Source organism: Ictalurus punctatus, chromosome 4 (assembly GCF_001660625.3).
Source record: "Ictalurus punctatus breed USDA103 chromosome 4, Coco_2.0, whole genome shotgun sequence".
In the NCBI taxonomy this organism is placed as follows: domain Eukaryota; kingdom Metazoa; phylum Chordata; class Actinopteri; order Siluriformes; family Ictaluridae; genus Ictalurus; species Ictalurus punctatus.
The window spans coordinates 23,169,776-23,189,291 of NC_071284.1; the positions used below are offsets into that span (position 1 = coordinate 23,169,776).

A 19,516-nucleotide genomic window follows, 5' to 3' on the forward strand; every position below is an offset into this window, starting at 1 on the left:
ACCTGAAATTTTTTTTTCAAGGGAGACTTGACTGAAAAAGTTTGGGAACTAGTGTCATATGCAAAGAATCAAGGTATAACGGCACGGATGCTTGAAAGACTCCAATGTGCCTTACTTGTTCCTGAATCAGATTATTCAGAGAAAGTCCTAAACCACAGATACACTTACTTGGAAACGTATCTGTTTAAGCAGTGTACATATGAGCAGGCGAGAGAGCTGGACAGACTAAAAGGACTAAAGCGATGCTGCATCACTCTCTTCAGGTAGACATGAATTTCAAAACAAAGCGAAAACATAACTTGTTGAAACAAGACAAAACCAAAAAAGTCAACTCAGAATTTAATCATAAAAATACATATTTTGGACCACAGATTATACAAGTAATTCGTAGTGGATTTTTCCTTAATTCTTACAGTAATGAATGAACAGTGTTGCATTAACCCAAACTTGTAACAGTTTTGATTTTTGTCCACCTGGATTTGTGTAAAAGAAAAAACAAAAAAAAAAAACAATAATTCACATGTGCAATGTAATAATACTAGATGATGAAAGTTTTTATAAATAGGTGGGAAAAAACTAAACACATTTCAGGCATACAGTTTGCACAATGCTAAACAGGAGACTATACTGTTCCATTACCCATTAGCCTCAAAGCTTCAGTGCAAAACTAAAGAAGCAAACTTCAAACACCAAAACATGGTTACGCTTCATTTTTGGCCGACACATCACTTTAAAACAGAATGATTAATGAAGCGAAATCAGTCACATGAGGTATTTACAAACATTATATTTTTCAAAACATATAAAAAGGTGTTACAGTATAACCAATATTATATGGCTTCCATTACAGATATGTTTCATTTTAAATTGTCCTGTAAACTTTGCCTGATATTAGTAAGGCATGTTCTCTGCAAGAGGCGCCTTTAACATGATTGAGGCATTACTTTCATTCATCAATCTTGATCTTGACTTGTGATTTTGAGAGGAGGAAATCAGAGAACCTATAGGAAACCCACACAGATACAGGAGAACATACAAAACTGCACAGACAGTAACATGAGCTCAGGAACTGAACCGGAGACACTTGAGCTGCTCCAACATGCCACCCTGCGGCATTACAAGGCACCCATCTCAGTATAGATTAGACAGTGCACTGTAGAAGCCCCCCCGCCCCAAAAAATTCAACTTCACTCACTAGTGGATCCAGAGCGAAAACCTTGGAACACTGGTCACGAGGTGGCCTTAAACCCTGGATTAGATGCCGGTTCATTGCAAGGCACTGTGCACACACTTATTCACACATATGGGCAATTTAACAGGGCCAGCCCACTTACTGGCATGGTTTTAGGAGGTGCAAACCCACATAAACATGGGGAGAACATGCACAGAAAGTCCAAACAGGCTCGAGTTGATACAGACAGCCTGGAGCTGTGATGTGGCAATGCTGCCCACTGTGCCACCATGCCACCCTTTTAATCTTTAAAATTTCTAATGAGGATAAGTATTACCTTTTTTATATTCAGCATTTCTATAGTTTTAAAAACAGACAAAGGTTTGTATCTAATCAATCATCTCAAAGAGAAAGACAAAGAGCTGGATGGGATATACATATTGGTAGAAACACTGGCTCCCTATACATACCTGGGGAAATAAAAACTGAAAGAGAATTAAAATCTAGAAACCTTAAGGCTTCTTCTGGGGAAAGGTTCTGTGTAGAACTCTAAACTATACAAAGACCAATTTATTTATTTACATTAATTACAGTTCAAATATTAAATATACTTTAAATAATGCACTTATATAGGTAGTAACTGGTCATAAGACAGTGGATAGAGCAGTGGTTCACAAACTGGGGGCACAAAGAATTTTTTTTAAATTTGACCTATATGTAAGTCAGGATTGTCAACCTTTGAACTATGATGTACATAAAAATTAGAGCTATTAATAAATTAAATCAGTTATACTCAGAACACTAAGACACACACCAAACAGAGACATCCATTCATATACTAGTGTACAGTACTGTTAACCACACGCTGATAAAAACCTATTTAAAGACTATTTAAAATGGACACGTTTTTAGATAGAGGACATAGTCTCTTTGTTGAGAAAGCTGATACAGAAGAGCCTAGTGTGAAAAAACCCCACATTTGACGACTCTAGGGGGCCACGAAGGAATGCACCCTACACAAGGGGGGCTTCATGTTGAAAAAGTTTGAGAACCCTATGTAGTACACATACCAAGACTTCACTCTCTACTTGACAGAGTGAACTGCATAAACAAGGAGTGCATTACAGAGTTTAGTAGCTATTATTCATACCCTATATAGTGTACTTATATATAAATTGCACTTGTGAATTGCAAATAGTTCCCTAATTGACATATGGCACACTATATACTGCAAATGAGCCTCATTTCATTATACATGTAAAACAATGAGGCCAAAATTCACATCACATGTAACATATTGTGTATTGGACTTATCGGGAGCAATGTCTTCCCATTGGACACTAAACAGGATGTAGTAATAGGCATTCATACTCTATGTGATATAAATATAAGGAGTAGGGAACTGAATGCCAAATCGCTCCTTACCCAAGATGTGGAAGGCATTTATTTATTTTTATACATTATGATTTGTACTCAGAGCCACTCCTTCAAATGTGTGATATAAATAGACAGACAGTTTAATGCCAAATCCTTACTGGAACTGCAGTGCACTACATGGAGTGTAAAAACCCTATTTCATTCCCTAAGCAGGGCACACATGGTAAATATTTCACAAATTCATCAGCAGATAGATCAAAAGTATGATCGGTCATCTCCACTTCACATATAGAAGTATCCAAGTCCAGTAACAAATCATCTAGAACACTGTCCTGCAGGTGATTAGACAAACTTTTGTTCGGACTCCTTTTGAAGGTCCTGTCCATTGTAAGGTTTTCCACAGAGGCTAACGGTGACCGCTGAGGTGCAGATGAGCCAGAGCTGCCATCAAGAGCTGTATCCAGATTCTTCAAGATGGCGGTAATGGTGGTGGATAAAGACAGATCCTCTACGACATCATCATCCATGTCTTCGAAACCAGAAGGCGTGCCAGGTTCCTGCTGGAAACAATTTGCTGGATGATGTGCTTGAATTTTTTTCATAGGGTTCTCCATTCCAGAAACGGCCTCCACATGTGTTATGGCCTGACGAAGTGTGTTAGTAATGAGAACAGAGCGCAGTAAGCTCGGCTCCACAAGGGCCTGATCGCGCTGGTACTTGTCTATAGAAATGTTCCACACAGACTTCAGCTGATTCTCCCACCCTGGGTCTCTGACATCATCGCAGAGTTTCCGCTTCAGCCCCCGTGCCACCATTATACACCTTGTGAGGATAAAACACAAAAGAATTTATTTTACCACACGTGTAAAAAAAAAAAAAAAAAAAAAAAAAAAAAAAAAAGCATCTGAATTTTTTATTCTGCCAATATACAGGTTACACAGGAAGTTTCTCTCTCGAGAAATCGACACAAAAACATGTGCTCAAAGGTGCAGGTGGGGGCATATCAGAACTAGAAGTTGACCAATTGATCGGTTTTGTGGCAAAAATCCACACTGATAGTTTTTCCCCCATTGCTTCGGTTGCGTGAGCGGCTGAGCAGGGTTCACAGTCATTATACAGTACGGGAGATGCCTCTGGAGGCGAAATAAAAACTATCACTGGCAAATTTTGTTGTGTTATTTGAAGTGTTTTTGATTCCTTTTGGAGGTCTCTATTTTTATTTGTTATTTAAAGTGTTACTTTAAACTGAACTTTGAGTTCTGTTTGGATGTATATCTTTTATTTACTTTAATATTTATTAATGGTTCATATATACATTAATAGTTATATATTTATTTCATTTAAAAAAATACAGTACATTGTCATAGTACAGTCAGTGTTTTGCCTGAAAAATCTAAGTGATTTATTATTTTTTTTCATTCTGGGTAAAATAATAATAATAATAATAATAATAATAATAATAATAATAATAATAATACAAAAAATAAAACAAACAAAACCTTTACCAAGCACTAGTAGTGGTGGTATGGCTACACATTTATATCACAGTAGAGTTTAAAGAGAGTTTAAAGGTCGGGCTTTATCACAGTACATGAAATCCCTCTAATTTAAAAGGACCATATTCATTCATCACTACTGTGAATAACATATGGGTTTATGAGATTTGCAAGTCATTGCATTCTGTTTTTACTTACATTTCACACAGCATCCCAACTTTTTTGGAATTGGGGTTGTAGTTAAATTGTGATTTGTAATGGATCCAGACACAATGTAAAAGATAACAACTAATGGTTACACATGTTCATGGCATACCTTTAATATCCCTACAGATCAGTCCAAACAATGAACAAGATCACTCAGATCTCACTCAGCCAGCATCTGCATCATAAATACACAGACACCTTGTATCGTGTGTAGAGGTGTGGATGGACTTGCTTTTGACAGTCAGACTACAGACCACGGTACAGACCACACTGGATCCTGGTCATGATTGACTATCACCCACAATTAGACTATAGTAGAATTTACAATATAGCAGTGGTGGACCAACACCGGTCCTTCTTAAGTCACTTTTTTCATCAGCTTTCATTTTTTGAGTACATAAAATAAACAATTAAAAAAAAAAAAAAAAAAAAAAAAAAGTTTAAAGATTCAGTTCTAAAAGCAAATGCTATTTATTAGTTTCATTTGTATAATACAACATGAAGTAACCTAAGTAGAATATAAAAATAATAAATCTGTCTATGAAAACTGTCTATATTTATACCCACATTTATTCATATCCTACAGCTATTTTAATAATAATACAAAATAATAAACTTTCTTTTATACAGCACCTTTAAAATGACCTCTCATGTTACTTTACATAAGAGAATATAGGCTTGTACATAAAAAAAAAAACAGTTAATAATAAAATACAATTCAATTCTTAATAACAATAATAGTAATAATAAGTAAATAACAAAAGCCATGAAGTAAAAGCAAACATAAAAAATAAATAAGAAGTTTTAAAAGAAGATTTAAATACAACAAAAGACTCTGCATCTCTAAGACCTGATGGTCGTGAGTTCCACAGTTTTGGAGCATAAGAAGAAAATGCTATATCCGGCATAATACATAAACTAGTCTGAGGGACGTTTTGGGGCGTAATGGGGCAACTGATAGTTCAGTTCCAAACACTGAATATTGCCAGCACTTTTTAAATCACAGAAATGTACTTTGTGAGGGAAATTATTAATTTTTACTTTGTAATAGTTTTGTTCTTGTTCTATTTCATTCTCATCAGAGGATAATGCCCAAGAAGGCCATGTCATGTCTCTGAGATCAGTACAGAATGTTTATCTGCTTCCAGAGACACAAACATGTTCTTCTGTTCAAGGTTCGCCTAAACATCTTCCAAGATCCTAAAACAAAGCCTGCTTGAACTGCCTCAAACTGCTTCTTATCGGTACACAGAATTACGTCATGCTCTGCGTTTCTCATATATATAGTAGTGGTTTAGTACAAGGGCTTCAGAGTGCCCTCATTCTATCCTGCTTTATTCTATCCTTTATTAACCATCTTTCTGTAATAAACCTTTTTACCTTCAGAGGACGAGTCTGTGAGTGTTGTCTAATTTCCAGGAAAATTTGGGGTCTCCTGGCTGGGCTGCGAGAGTCTTTCAGCTTTTCTGGACAACAAGCAAACCGGAGGACGCTCGTGGAAAAGTTTTCAACCTGAAGTCTGTGTTGACTCAAAGGTGGTTTGTTCTTTGTGTGCAGAGCGAAAGACCGATGCAGCTTTAAAACTGACCGGTAGAACATCATCAAGAATTTAGAATTAGAATTAGAATTTTATGAAGTCATTGTGTATTGCTGTCTGTGTGGAAGGGAGTCAATGATTTAGAATTTTATGAAGTCATAGTGTATTGCTGTGTGTATGGAAGGGAGTCAATGATATAAGAAATGCGTGTATTACATTGAGAGAGAAGTATTACATAAAGCGATTTCTTATCGCTTTATGTAAAAATATTAAAAATATTTGCTAATGGAAAGAGTCCAGTTCAAGCAATGAATAAGTAAAGAGAGTACTTATTAAGAAGCGTGAGAGGCGCAGTATTTTTGTGGCACGTTATCATCAAGTGGCATGCCCCACTGACTCATTCCATCATATCAGCGGTAAATGATACATTTGGCAAATTTAACGTACAAGTAAATTCTACTGAGATTAAAAAAAAAAAGGAGGGAAAACTGTAAGTCCTACCAAATTGCTGTATGTGGACTCGCCCTCACAGATAAACTCTTTTACATTCTAAGGTTTGCTCTATTGAACCTATAAGTTATATGATTAATTGAATGTCTAGAGATTTGGCACACATTTTGAACCTTTTCTGTCTGTGTACGAGAATGCATATTCACTTGATTTTCATAGCATGTTAAGTTGATTAAAACTTTGAAAGTTATAGAAGGTGTAAAAAGAAAAAAAAATTGGAAAACATGTAGCAAAGCACATCCTGTGAAACATGCTATGGTATGTACAGGGTGCTCACATGTTGATCCTAATATCATGTGAATACTATTATCCTAACAGCATGTGAATTATGGGGAAGGATGTTTGAATCAATATGATGTATGAGTTAAAGAGTGTGCTTTTCCTGAAAAAAGGTAGTTTTAGCCTCAGACAGTTAGAACAACAGAAACTTAATTTGGAGAGGGAGGGAGGGAGGGAGAGAGAGAGAGAGAGAGAGAGAGAGAGAGAACCCTAAAACGAAGAGTGAAGTGCAGTTTTTGGCTGACTGGAAGGCATTTGCTGAATGGCAGAGCGAGGCACATAAAAGAGAGAAAAAATATCAGGCAGGGCCCTCATCTGTTTCTCAGTGTGCTAAATTGCAGAAAGCAGATCTGGACCTGGACTCCGCCCCACCGCAACACCCACAGCCAGTAGGGAGGGAGGAACCTGCAGTTTCAGAGGCACCTCCTCACCATGAAGTGGCCCAGCCTACACCACTCTATCCGAACCTGTCAGAACTGAGCCACCAACACCCATCAAACTATGCTCCAGCCTTCTTATCTTTACCAGTGGCGTTACACACGAAATCCCAAGTGAAGGGACCAACAACATTGCTCCCTGAGGGCTTCAGACCAACAAAATCGGACACAGAACGGACAATGCACGCCGCAGTAAATGCCCCAATTCTAGAAGTGGCCAGAGAAGGAGGCCTTATGCTAGTTCACAGACCCTGGACATTGGAAGACATCAGGAGCAGCATGACGCATCTGCCGGCTATCTGCGAAGTAGGAGGATATAACTTCAGATATTCTGCAGAGAATTCAGACCCACCACTCATGAACTACGACGACTGCTCGTCTTGGGTCAAGGTTTCATGTGAATTCCCAGAGAACAATGTCCGCCTGATCAACCTACAGTGGGATGATGGAGTCAACGCAAGGTACAGAGCACAAATCACGGCGCTCCAGCAGAGGCCGACGAACACCTTTCCTGTGCGAATGGACATGACAAAAATAGCGATGTGTAATCAACAAGACTCAGAGACTGTATCACCGTACCTGTTCAGGCTCACTGAGATCCATGATGCAAACTCAGGCTTGGAGAAACCCGACACACCGGCAGATGGGCAGGCAGCCGTCACAGCATGGGAGGCACATCTCAGAAACAGCTTTATGAATGGCATGAAACCAGAAATTACCACTATAGTCAAACAATAATGTATCACCTGGGACACCGGAAACCTCACAAGTGGAAAGGTATGCAATCCATGCGGAGAAGCTCCTACGAGAGGGAAAGGAAAGAAAGATGGAGAGGAGAGGAAGACCAAAAGCACGCGGACCCGGCTGTCAGGGCTATGGACCAGGATTAAACTGTTACAACTGCAGAAAAGTTGGACATTTTGCAAGAGACTGTACAGAGCAGAAGCGAACTGACGGGCGGAGCTAAGGTAAGGGTGAGGCACCTGGGAACAGAAGAAGTGACATCAGACACCCAAACTATCAGTTAGCTCACAAAGAACAGGAATATATGCACTAGGGATGTCACAATACCAAAAATCTAGTAGTTGGTACCGATACCAGCAAAAATACACGATACCCGATACCAAAGTCGATACCATGGTGTGTAAAAAAAATAACAATAAATAAAATAAATAATACTTAAACATTAATTCCTTTATTTAAATATTTGAGCATTATAAAAACAATAGTGGCAACAGTCACATAACATAAAAAAAGCAATTACAAAATAGATATATAATAAATATGTAGGCATAAAATGGTTTTTCTTTGAGATGTTCTGAAATGAGGTCTCTGGTTTCAGTGTATAGTTTGGGGATCTCTGTATACATGAAGTAATTTCTGCTTGGTAGCTGGTATCTGGGGTTGAACTGCTGAAGCATTTGCTGGAATCCATGCTTTTCTACAGTGTAGACAGGAACTTGGTCTATGCATATGAACTCAGCAACTGCCCTATCCAGTTTCCTTGCTTTGTTTGAGTTTTTGTCATATTTTCTGTGCCTTTTATAAGCTTCTCTTAAGGTTGGCTGTGTTAATGTTTGCTGACTTTGCTCCTGACTCTCCTCGTGGACATCCTCCTCTGGCTGATACTGGAGAGGGAGAGAGAGAGATTTTAGTTATCAAACACTGTCTGACAATGACTAAAACAGTGGAGTCTACAGGTGCTAAGGTGCACTCCTAAACACACACACCTTATACGCTGAATGCAAGCATTAGTTTAAATTCAGTGACATGGTCTCAGGCCGAAAAGATTTAGTAAAACCATTAAAATTAAAATAATTATTTAATCTAGTGACATTAGGCTACATTTAGCTGACAGGACACGGGCTGAATGGCGATGCATGGTGGCCCATTAAGAAGTAGTTTATAACATTACAATGCGTTAGCATCGTTAACACATAACAGGCTGTCGCTAACATTACATGGAGCATAACGTTAGCTGGTTTCACGGGTACAATGCAGCTGCCTCAAACAAATATAATATAGGTCCCTCTTTCAGGATAAGGATTATAAATTTTACAGTTTGTTTGACGTTAATATAACTTGAAATTCACTCACCTTGAATTCTTTGAAGAGATCGGAGTGGCTGTCTTTCAGGTGCTTTGCCAAATTCGAGGTGTTTACTCCCTTTGTTTGAAGTGTACAATGGCATCGTTTGCACACCGGCTTCAGAGCATCAATTATATGTCCGTTTTTATCCGCCTCGAATGCAAAGTATTTCCATATTCGACTCTGGTCTTTTTTCCCCCTCAACGAGTTGGGGAGGAGCTGAACTTAGATTGCCATAGCAATCTTTTGTAGCCAGGTTCGGCTTTTGTTGCCAGCGGTTTAGACATTAATGGCTGTGTGTTGAGTTATTTTGAGGGGACAGCAAATTTACACTGTTACACAAGCTGTACACTCACTACTTTACATTGTAGCAAAGTGTCATTTCTTCAGAGTTGTCACATGAAAAGATATAATCAAATATTTACAAAAATAAGAGGGGTGTACTCACTTTTGTGAGATACTTATATATATATAATAAAGTGGTTTAGTACAAGGGCTTCAGAGCACGCTCATTATTCTATCCTGCTTTATTCTATCTTGTATTAACCATCTTTCTGTAATAAACCTTTTTACCTTCAGAGGACGAGTCTGCGAGTGTTGTCTAATTTCCACTACAACTTTTACCTCCACAGTCTTCCACGTACTTTTACGCTCATAGTCAGTTATTTTGTTCTCTGTTGTTTAAATGCAGATGCTGACAAGTTTGTGTTTTTAACGTGTTGTGAAATTAAAGACAGTCAACCGTTGGGAAAATGTTTGTTTTTTCGTGTGTGTGTGAGATTTTGTATTGAAAATGACAGGTTCTGTTTTATTGTACCCGTCACAGGACTGGGATAGGCTGCTTCATCTTGACAGACTTTCATGGAGAGGTGTGACTGCCAGTTTTCCATGTCATCTGAGATTCAAGATTTCCCCTTCATTTTAATCAGATCCGAAGTAACTAGTAACTTCCTACTTGAGTATTCTTCTCACTGGATACTCCATTACTCTTACACAAGTCATTAACAACATCATTACTTTTACTGTTACTTGTGTAATTATTTTATAAGTAGTTTTACTTGGACTTGAGTCAAATGTTTGGCTACTCTTCCCACCTCTGATGGCTTGCTTGTATCTAGCAAGGTTGTTCTTAATTCATTCAGTCATTACACACATCGTTTGTTAGACAGAAAGTGCATCAGTGATGGGTGATGAGATCAACAGCATAAATGTGGATGCAAGGGTGTAGATTTGCATATGGACGGTAGGGACATGTCCCCACCAATATTTTGGGAGGGCAGAATTTTAGAATTTAGAATATTTTAGTCTTTGATCTGTTGCTTTGTATAATTTGTATTTAAATGTAAATACAGATCTTAAAGTAAATATAGATGTTATATTTTAATAAACCATTTGGTTGTAAACATTAAACAGTCCTTTTTTTCAAGGGTGGGTGGGTGTCCCTACCAATATGGAGACCAAACCTACGCCCTTGTGTGGATGCATTTTAACCTTCATGAAGGTCAGAGTTATTGCAGAACTGTTAGACTGGATTAGTTTTAGTTCAGCGTACCTAATACATTGGCAGCTGTATATATGCTTATAGGCTTAAAAGAAATGCCAAAATTGTATATTGTGAAGAGTTGTAGAGTGCAAATACATTACCCCACCAACAATAACCCAGACAAGCTCTCTTCCTCATTTTGGCAAATATGTAAGTAGTGTACATGGGACATACAAATTAATTTGAGCTACAGAAGCATATTTACACATTTTTTCTTTCACCTGGTCTTCACTTTGAGGTATCAAAGTATGTAAGTGATGTGGAATTCGTCATTTTTGGCCGTTTGCCATCTTTCAATTGCAGACAATGTCACATATTTGCCTAAACATAGCATACACGTTTGCCAAACAAACTACAATAACAATTAAACATGTTTTCCAATTGTTTTTCCCATCTTCCCAAAGGTTCCCTACAGGACACACACTGTGTAGTGATGTATCGTTGATGAACGATTCGTTCGTTTTAAACGAATCTTTAATATAACTCGGGAACAACGAGTTGACTCAGAGAGTGATTCGTTCATTTTGTGTTGAATGCGCATGCGCTGCAACATCCTCATAGGGTCTGTACCGGAAACAGAATGATTAGCTCACATCTCGAGTCTTCGGGTTCGAGTAGTTCGTTCTTCCGGTATGACGAAAGGGATGACGAAGAACTCGAACCGGAAGACTCTAATTTCTGTTTCCGGGGAACATACGTGACAACAGAACGACTCGGATCAGGAGGTGATTTGAACTAACAGACTGCATAGCCTGAAGACCAGCTAAGCAATTAATAGGTTGCATTGGCTTATAGTTTATTAAGTACTATATGTGTTAGGGAATTTAACATTTTAATTATATTCTGCTGTAGTGAACGAAATGACTCGAAAACAGATTCGTTCATGTTGCTGAACAAGATTCAAAGATCCTAGTCAGTAAAATGATCCGAACTTCCCATCACTACTGTAGTGCACCCTATGTAGGGATGAGGGAATTGGGATGCGGTCGCTCACTAACTTAGCTGATTAATTACCCGTCTGTAATTCCTGCGAAACAGACCGGTTTAAGAAATGATCTGTTCATATTAGTTCTAGACGCATATGAAACAATTTAACACAAGTATGCGTTTTGAAAAAAGGTCATAACCCCTAGCATTGACTTAGAATTAGCCTACTAATACCGCTACACTACTGAAGTTAGCTTCAGTAAGTAAGCTTAATTTAAAAACAAATGTGTATTACATTCACTTACCTCAGTATCGCGCCTGTTCTACAGAAACTCAGCAAATCTCAGTTGACACTTAGTTTAAGCGCGCGAGTGTGTGAAACAAACGCTATTATTTGGGCACACTCGCATTCCGACAAATCATGCCGCCCCTCGCTATTATTGGTTAGGTTCGTTCCACCTCGCTTGCGACTATTGGTTGTCACGTTATAAACACCGGAAGTTCCTCGTTGGTCCAGCCAATCCAATAACAGGAGGCGGAGCTTGTCAGAATACAGGTGGAACAACAACAACAAAAAAAAACCCTGCAAACAGCAGTGTACGCTGCAATTTTTGTCTTTCCCGCTTTTAGGCAGAGCCTCTCGAAGGTGACTCTGGGTAATGTAGTTTTTATGTAATTTGTTTGCCGTTTAAAATCGTTTTCAAGTTTCAAAAGCTAAGACATTGGCAAAATCTATTCTAATTTATATCTCACAAAATCGACTGGAAATTTGTGTGCTTTCTAAGTTGATTTTAATTTTTTTGTTAAAAATAAAACAATATTGTACATCTAATATAGCATTTCATCGAACAAACTGACACTGCAAAATAGGTTTTAATCATAATGAGGTTATTATAATGCATTATTATTTGTGTAATCATAATGATTCCATTTGAAGATCTATTGTGTTAAAAAGAAGTGCTACAAAAGCTTATGTGTATAAATGTTAGCATCATATTGACAATCAGTGAAGTAGTGCTGAACTGTGGGGAGTTTAACTGTAAACTCCACACACCCCTACTGTCTTCCCGTCCCACTCAGAGGTGGAAAGGCACTTGACGAAGAAGTGAGCGAGATCGTGTTTGGAGATGGCTCTTCCCTTCAGCGTGTTCTCAGTGACCATGTACTTTTCAGTCAGAGGCTTATCATCTGCGGAGGACGAGACGTTTATTAACAGTGGTTACAAATTCTGACATATGACAAATGAAAGGAAATTGGCTCTGGCGGCTCTGTTGTATGCTGTAGAAGGTGTTTATTTTGCTGGTATGGTTTGAGTCTACTTATCATGAAGAGTCACTAAAAATCAATTCAGAGTTATTCTGCCTGATCACCTTTATCTCATGATGAAACATTTATCATATTTCCTAATAAAAGTGGTCTCTTCCAGGATGACGCTGGCGCTGTCCTCAGGGCATGCAGGCTTTGATGAGTATTCAAAAAAAAAAAATCAACGAGCCTTGGGAGCCCATGACCCTGTCACCGGTTGTCCTACCTCGGAACACTTTTGGTAGGTACTAACCACTGCATACCGGGAACACCCCATGAGACCTGCCGTTTTGGAGATGCTCTGAGCAAGTCGTCTAGCCATCACAATTTGGCCCTTGTCAAAGTTGCTCAGATCCTCACACTTGCCCGTTTTTCCTGCTTCCAACACATCATCTTCGAGAACTGACTGTTTATGTATTGCATAATATATCCCACCCCCTGTGAGGTGACCGGTGTAATGATATAATCAATGATATTCACTTCACCTGTCAGAGATTTTAATGTTATGGCTATTTGGTGTTTGTTACGGTCTTCCCAGTGTCCAGATCTCAACCCAGTGTGACCAATGTGTTAGAGAACGCTCTCCACTGCCATTATCAAAACACTAATTGGGAAATATCTTTTGTTCATCTCTCCATTAGAGACACAGAAGATTTGCGGAATCTATGTCAAGATTGACTGAAGCTGTTCTGGTGGCACTAAGACACTTTATGTCGGTTTTTCCTTTAATTTGTCACCTGTCTGTATGATCAATTAACTCAACTGCCAACAATGTGAGCTTTAACTCAACAATGTAGGTGTTACATCACACTGGACTAAGTTATTATCCATTACCTGCAATGTGTGGGGGCATCACTGCTACATAATCCAGTCCAGACTCCTTCAGCAATATGTACATGCGATCATGGTCTTCAGTTACAGGAATCATGCGAGGAGGAACCTTTGCTCGGTCCCACAGCAAAAATGCTGTGGACAAAAACAACATAATGATTTTGCAATTCACATTAAATTACATATTTAAAATGCATAAATGAGTCATACCGGACATGCAGGCAATCACTTTGCAGATGCCACGGGCTTTCATGGCCTCCAGGATGTTCAGTGTGCCCTCAGACATCATGGTGGTAGGACCTACAGATCAGACATTTTCATATATAAAAATACCTGCGTACTGTTTAAAATATCACATTTTACTACAGTTATAGTATAGTACAATTTTTCCTCAGACCAAGCAGTGGTTGTGTCCATAAAGTTTTCAAGCCTTCCTGAAAACCATGTATGGTGAACAGAATTCTGGGCAGACTGCAGGACATAGGTTTGTCTTTGAGTCCATATATTTGGAAATGAGAACTGGATTGTTTAAATATAAAACTAGAGTTTAAATATGGAAATTTTCAAGTAGGAATGAGGAAATTTGAATAAGACATATGTTGGTCACCGGCCACTTTAATAGGAACACCTGTACACCCGCTTATGCATGCAATAATTCACTCAGCCAATTGTGTGGTAGCTGCACGTACATAAAATTGTGCAGATACAAGTCGAGATCCTCAGTTATTGCTCACATCAAACAACAGAATAGGGAAACATGTGATCTCAGTGACTTTCACCAGGCCATGCTCATTGCCAGATGGGCTGGTTTTGACATATTTAAAACACTGCTGATCTCCCAAGATTTTCACACACAATAGTCCTTGGAGTTTACATAGAACGGTGCAAAAAACATCCAGTGAGCAACAGTTCTGCAGATGGAAACATCTTGCTGATTTGTAAAGCATCTCAGAATGCACAGCATGTCAAACCTTGAGGTGCATGAGCTACAACAGCAGAAGACTGAGAACAGGAATCTAAGGCCACAGTGTCACTGAAAGCTGGAAATTGGGAAAAAAATGTTGCCTGGTCTTTTTTCTGATGTTTAATGTGAACTGAAGTGCTTGACCTTTATCTTAATAAAGTAGTAATGAGTGTATTTAAGGTTTGGACAAATGATATATTCATTAGCTAGTGCAGTGGGTAAGTAAAAACTCCATTGTTCTACCCAGTCTCATGTTTTGGTTGACTGGCTAGTTAAATATATTAATATGGGCTAAGGGAAATGAATGAGCATATTAATTCCCAGGGAGTAGATTATATTTGCAGGACTATAATCCTTATTCTCTCCTAATAAGTTTGCGAACATTTTATTCCCCCTACTATGGTTGTGAAACTGTTTGTCTGCCTTTGTCTGTTTGTTGTGAACCTGTTTTGTCAAAAAAAAAATCTAATAGTCTGGACAAGAAAACTGATTGTCTTGAGCCCCGGGGCTACTGATTTGTCCACCCATCTATGTGTATGTATTTTCACATATTTTAGGCTAAGAAGACCTAACCTGACAGGATTTCTAAAGGAATTTTAAGTCATATTCATAAATGTTTATACTTTCAACCTTCAGTGCTAGCCACATAGCTAACTAATATGGCAGGACATTTAAGAGTCTTACCTCTTTGAGAGCACTTGTTATGCAGTGACAGGTGGATATGACTGATAACGTACAAACTTAAAGACAAAAAGACCCTGCTCCTTAAAATTGGTCCAAAATAAAATATGGCCAATGATGATGATAAACGATTTAGTAGTATTGCTTCATATCAGGACACTCCCCTTATGTTCAACTACCCACTTCCCACTTGGGGGAATTTTTATTTTTTCTCACAAAAAGAAAAACATTTATCCACTCAAACTCACTAAGGTCATTTCTTGTCCCCAGGATGATGATGACAGCATCCTGACCCTCCAAAGTCTTCTTCACATCCTCTTTGTTAAGGACATCTCCCACCACCACCCGGGAGGCTTTATGGTCAGCGGGCAGCCTGGACGGATCCCTCACCAACACGGTCACGTTATAACCTGGGACAAAAATATTCAGAGAGATATTAAATAGCTGCTAAATAAACACCAGTGTGTCACCTCAGCATCAGCTGTTGGCTGTTAAAGAAATTTATTATGTGTTCAGTGGACTAGAAAAACACAGATAAAGTGTTGGATTTCCAGAAAATACACTTTTTTGCAGTCAGTGGTCAAAGCCTCCTCTACAAAGCAAAGTTTTTGCAAAATATCTGACTGAGCAAAAGGTTCTCCACATCACAAACGCAAATGAGGAGCAATGGCACAAGGTAGCGGGCACAAGGTAACTTTAGCATTTCATTACTTTATGTTCAATTAAATAGTGTGATGGCTTGGTTGTAAGCGGCAGGTTGGTGGCACAGTTCAAGCCTGAGTTCAAGTTATAGAGCAGAGTTTCTGTTCCTGTTTTCCCATATGCCCATGTAGGAGAGAGTGAACGTGTGTTCGATCAAGGTGTCCTGCGATGGACTGGCTTCCCATCCAGAGTGCATCCCTTCCTCACGCCCAGTGTTCCTGGGCTCTGGATCCACCACAACCCTGAACAGGATAACGTGCTTACTGAAGGTGAAAGAATGAATTACATTCCTTCATTGCATTATAGTATTTTTATTTTTGATTAGAAAAGCAACTAAAGCATCTTAAAAGAATAATATCGATGCTCATTGGTAGATATTCTGAATTAAACGGGAACCACCCTCTCTGGGGTGAACAGATAAAAAGGTAGTCTGTTTGTTCTGTCTTATCACTGTGACCCGCTGCGCACACCATGACTCAGCAGAAACGTCTGCGTGAAAGCTGAGTCACGATCAGAGCAAACGATGACAATAAGAAAGAAATGGGGGAATTGATTCTGATTGCTCAGCATCTTAGTAAAAAATTGCCAGTGCTGAATGAACTCTGACAGTGCTAGAAAACCTGCAGTGTTTATAAAAGTTAAGAAACACCACACATGTTGATTCAGCTCTGGAGACTCTTATATTCTGTTGGATGTACTTTGGGACAGAAAATAATATTTAAAATGACCAAATTTAAACACAGAAATGTTTTGTGGGGAACAGTAATGATGCACAACACCACTTCTCATGCCCTGGGATGCCCCTACCAGCAGTTGTGTGATATCAGATATGAGTGCATATAAGACATGGAGGTAAAATAATGTCACTTATTTGCTAGTCTGTATTTCTATGAAACAAAAAAGCAGCTGGTGTCAATTGATATTTTAGCACTTTCTGCAATCTCTTTTATTCTCAAACATAACCTGTGTAATAGAAATACATGGTGGGGGTATATACGGCAGATGTAAGATAAATAGGATAGGGTCATGGCTGACCCTGTGCTCTACGTCCTGGCATGCTGGGGTATGCAAAGAAAATTATTTCACTGTGCTGTAATATATACGTGAACAATACAGACTCATTATCATTATCAACAATAAGTAGCTACATTTGTATATACTTTAAGTAAAACGTGTACATGGTTAAACGAGCAGTTTTAAGTTTAGGCTGATGCATTTTAATTTCACTTCAACACTTCTTACTCTCAGTAATAACTTAATAAGTATGAGTAGCACACGTATGCTTCCCTAATGACTTTACAGTGATGCAGAAGGTGTTACTAAGGTGCTCCTGTTGTCATGAAGTATTGTTATTAATAGTACAGAAAATGGCTCTCACCTGCTGCTACTGCAATAGGTAACGTCGCCAAGCCTGTCATTCCCGTCGAGCCAAAGATCGCCACGTTTTTGATCGAATCAGACATTTTACTGCGACTGGAGGCTGAATTCCACTTAAAACCAACAGGACAGAAATGTTATGGTCTTATCAGAGGTTCCTCTCTTATAGCTACAATTCGACAGTCAAACGCGTGCCACTCGTGGTCACGTGAGAACAGCTGGGCACGGGAGGCGGGGAATAAGCTGACGTCATCGCTGGAGGCGGAAGTACATTTCTAAGGTTAACCGATTGCAGATAAAATATTGCGACTAGTTTTTTTTTTAAATAATCCATATGGAGTATTACTATACTATTTGTCAGTGTATTTTAGCTGCTTTGTTTTTTGTTGTCTGTACCAATTCGCCAAAAAAACTTATTTGAACCATATTCAACAATATTTTGTTGCATAAAATGCCTAATTTCCCTATATAACAAAGTGTTCAGACCACTGTTTAGATATTTAAAATAAAAAAATACAAAATGAAAGGACGTCGTAAAATATGATAATTTGTCCTCAGCCTTATATATTAATATTATAAAATATTGTTTAAAAATGCCTAATTTCCCTATATTACTCAGTGTTAGACCATGGGTCAAACATCTTGGGCCACTAAAATTTCACCACAATCTTGAAATAGGATAATATATATATATATATATATATATATATATATATATATATATATATATATATATATATATATATAATATATATATATATATATATATAGGATAGTTTTTTTTTGTCACTTTTATACACTATAAACTCAGCAAAAAAAGAAACATCCCTTTTTCAGGAGACAGTATTTTAAAGACAATTTAAATCCAAACAAGTTTTACAGATCTCTATTGGAAAGGGTTTAAACAATGTTTTTCATGCTTGTTCAATGAACCATAAACAATTATTGCACATGCACCTGTGGAACAGTCCTTAAGATAGGCAGGATGCAATTAAGGTCACAGTTACAATAACTTAGGACACTAAAGAGATCTTTCTACTGACTCTGAAAAACACCAGAAGAAAGATGCCTAGGGTGCCTGCTCACCTGCATGAACATACCATAGGCCTGCTGCAGGGAGGCATGAGGACTGCAGATGAGTTCAGAGCAATAAACTGCAATGTCTGTAATGTAAGATGCCTAAGACAGTGCTACAAGGAGACAGGAAGGACAGCTGATTGTCCTTGCAGTGGAAAATTACATGTAACCATGTGTCCCCCCCAGACATGATCAAGAACTTGCAAATGCCTCGGTGAAAGAGTGGAGGAACACCACATACTGACTGTTACTTTTCATATTGACCCCCCCCCCCCCCCCCCCCCCTTTTGTTCAGGGACTCATTATTCCATTTCTGTTCATCAAATGTCTATGAAACTTGTTCAGTTTGTCTCAGTTGTTGAATGTTTATTTACACATGTTAAGAAATTTGCTGGAAATAAAAGCAGTTGAATGTAAGAGAACATTTCTCTTTTTTTGCTGAGTGTGTGTGTGTGCATGTGCATGTGTTTCATCAATAATGTTTTGCTTGTGGATTACATTTTTTTTTTAAACTTTTGGCACAAAATACAAAACCAAATTAAAAAGCTTACAATCTGCCACTATCATTTTATATACATTCTCTGGATGCATTTTTCTTTTCTCCTTGGTGCTCAGCCAGTTTTTGTCTTGGTTATAAACTGGCTATAGCATTCCTTGTGGAACACAGTATCAGCCAGTGCATCCTGAAGCTTATCAAACTTGCATTTAATCAGCTTATTTCCTATAGAAACACTTTCTATTGCTGTGCACATAGATGAAACTTGGCCCAACTTTTTCTGTAAATTTCATTTCAGGGCCAGTTGTATTGGCGACTACATCCATGCTGAACTCAATCTTATACTTCTTCGTGCTATTATTCCATCTGATTAATTTTTTTGAGTGATAAGCTGTCTTGTTTTTGCACAAAGCATATCTTTTAGAATTATGCTCAAAATGTTCTACCTTGGTTTTATCAGATCATAAGATATTTTCCCACATGGTTTGGCTAAATTTAGGCAGGTTTGGGT

The 19,516-nt window shown here is 38.3% G+C and overlaps 2 protein-coding genes and 1 long non-coding RNA gene across 7 annotated transcripts; 1 reads left to right on the forward strand and 2 right to left on the reverse strand.

Moving 5' to 3' along the window:
* Positions 1 to 322: 322 nt before the first annotated feature.
* sertad3 (SERTA domain containing 3) lies at positions 323 to 11,996 on the reverse strand. Of its 2 annotated transcripts, XM_053678069.1 has the most exons (3): positions 9,112 to 11,225; positions 7,594 to 8,642; positions 323 to 3,370 (listed from the first exon to the last, which is right to left on the reverse strand). In XM_053678069.1, exons 2-3 carry the CDS (start codon positions 7,716 to 7,718, stop codon positions 2,722 to 2,724), a joined length of 774 nt encoding a protein of 257 aa, XP_053534044.1. In that variant the 5' UTR covers positions 7,719 to 8,642; positions 9,112 to 11,225; the 3' UTR covers positions 323 to 2,721. The 2 variants fall into 2 exon arrangements, with proteins under 2 accessions (XP_053534044.1, XP_047010986.1); XM_047155030.2 differs by lacking the exons at positions 7,594 to 8,642; positions 9,112 to 11,225 and adding an exon at positions 11,878 to 11,996.
* Positions 11,254 to 18,920, forward strand: LOC108264655 (uncharacterized). Of its 4 annotated transcripts, XR_008393913.1 has the most exons (5): positions 12,736 to 12,874; positions 12,999 to 13,118; positions 13,519 to 16,043; positions 16,187 to 16,324; positions 18,696 to 18,920. It is a non-coding gene; the product is annotated as an uncharacterized LOC108264655 (long non-coding RNA). The 4 variants fall into 4 exon arrangements; XR_008393912.1 differs by lacking the exons at positions 12,736 to 12,874; positions 18,696 to 18,920 and adding an exon at positions 11,254 to 11,370 and having other exon boundaries at positions 16,187 to 17,636; XR_008393911.1 differs by lacking the exons at positions 12,736 to 12,874; positions 18,696 to 18,920 and adding an exon at positions 11,330 to 11,423 and having other exon boundaries at positions 16,187 to 17,636.
* blvrb (biliverdin reductase B) lies at positions 12,427 to 17,567 on the reverse strand. Its single transcript, XM_047153183.2, has 5 exons — positions 17,434 to 17,567; positions 15,602 to 15,763; positions 13,919 to 14,008; positions 13,712 to 13,843; positions 12,427 to 12,760 (listed from the first exon to the last, which is right to left on the reverse strand). Exons 1-5 carry the CDS (start codon positions 17,516 to 17,518, stop codon positions 12,606 to 12,608), a joined length of 624 nt encoding a protein of 207 aa, XP_047009139.1. The 5' UTR covers positions 17,519 to 17,567; the 3' UTR covers positions 12,427 to 12,605.
* Positions 18,921 to 19,516: the final 596 nt, after the last annotated feature.

Bases quoted from the DNA above. Each gene is read 5' to 3' on its own strand.
- blvrb (XM_047153183.2), bottom strand. From the start codon at position 17,518: ATGTCTGATTCGATCAAAAACGTGGCGATCTTTGGCTCGACGGGAATG. The intron at 14,009-15,601 runs GTGAGTTTGAGT...TCTGATCTGTAG, and splicing joins GGGGACAAGAAATGACCTTA to GTCCTACCACCATGATGTCT. The intron at 13,844-13,918 runs GTATGACTCATT...TTTTGTCCACAG, and splicing joins AGTGATTGCCTGCATGTCCG to CATTTTTGCTGTGGGACCGA.
- sertad3 (XM_053678069.1), bottom strand. From the start codon at position 7,718: ATGCCATTCATAAAGCTGTTTCTGAGATGTGCCTCCCATGCTGTGACG. The intron at 3,371-7,593 runs GTACGGTGATAC...TATCCTCACAAG, and splicing joins ATCTCAGTGAGCCTGAACAG to GTGTATAATGGTGGCACGGG.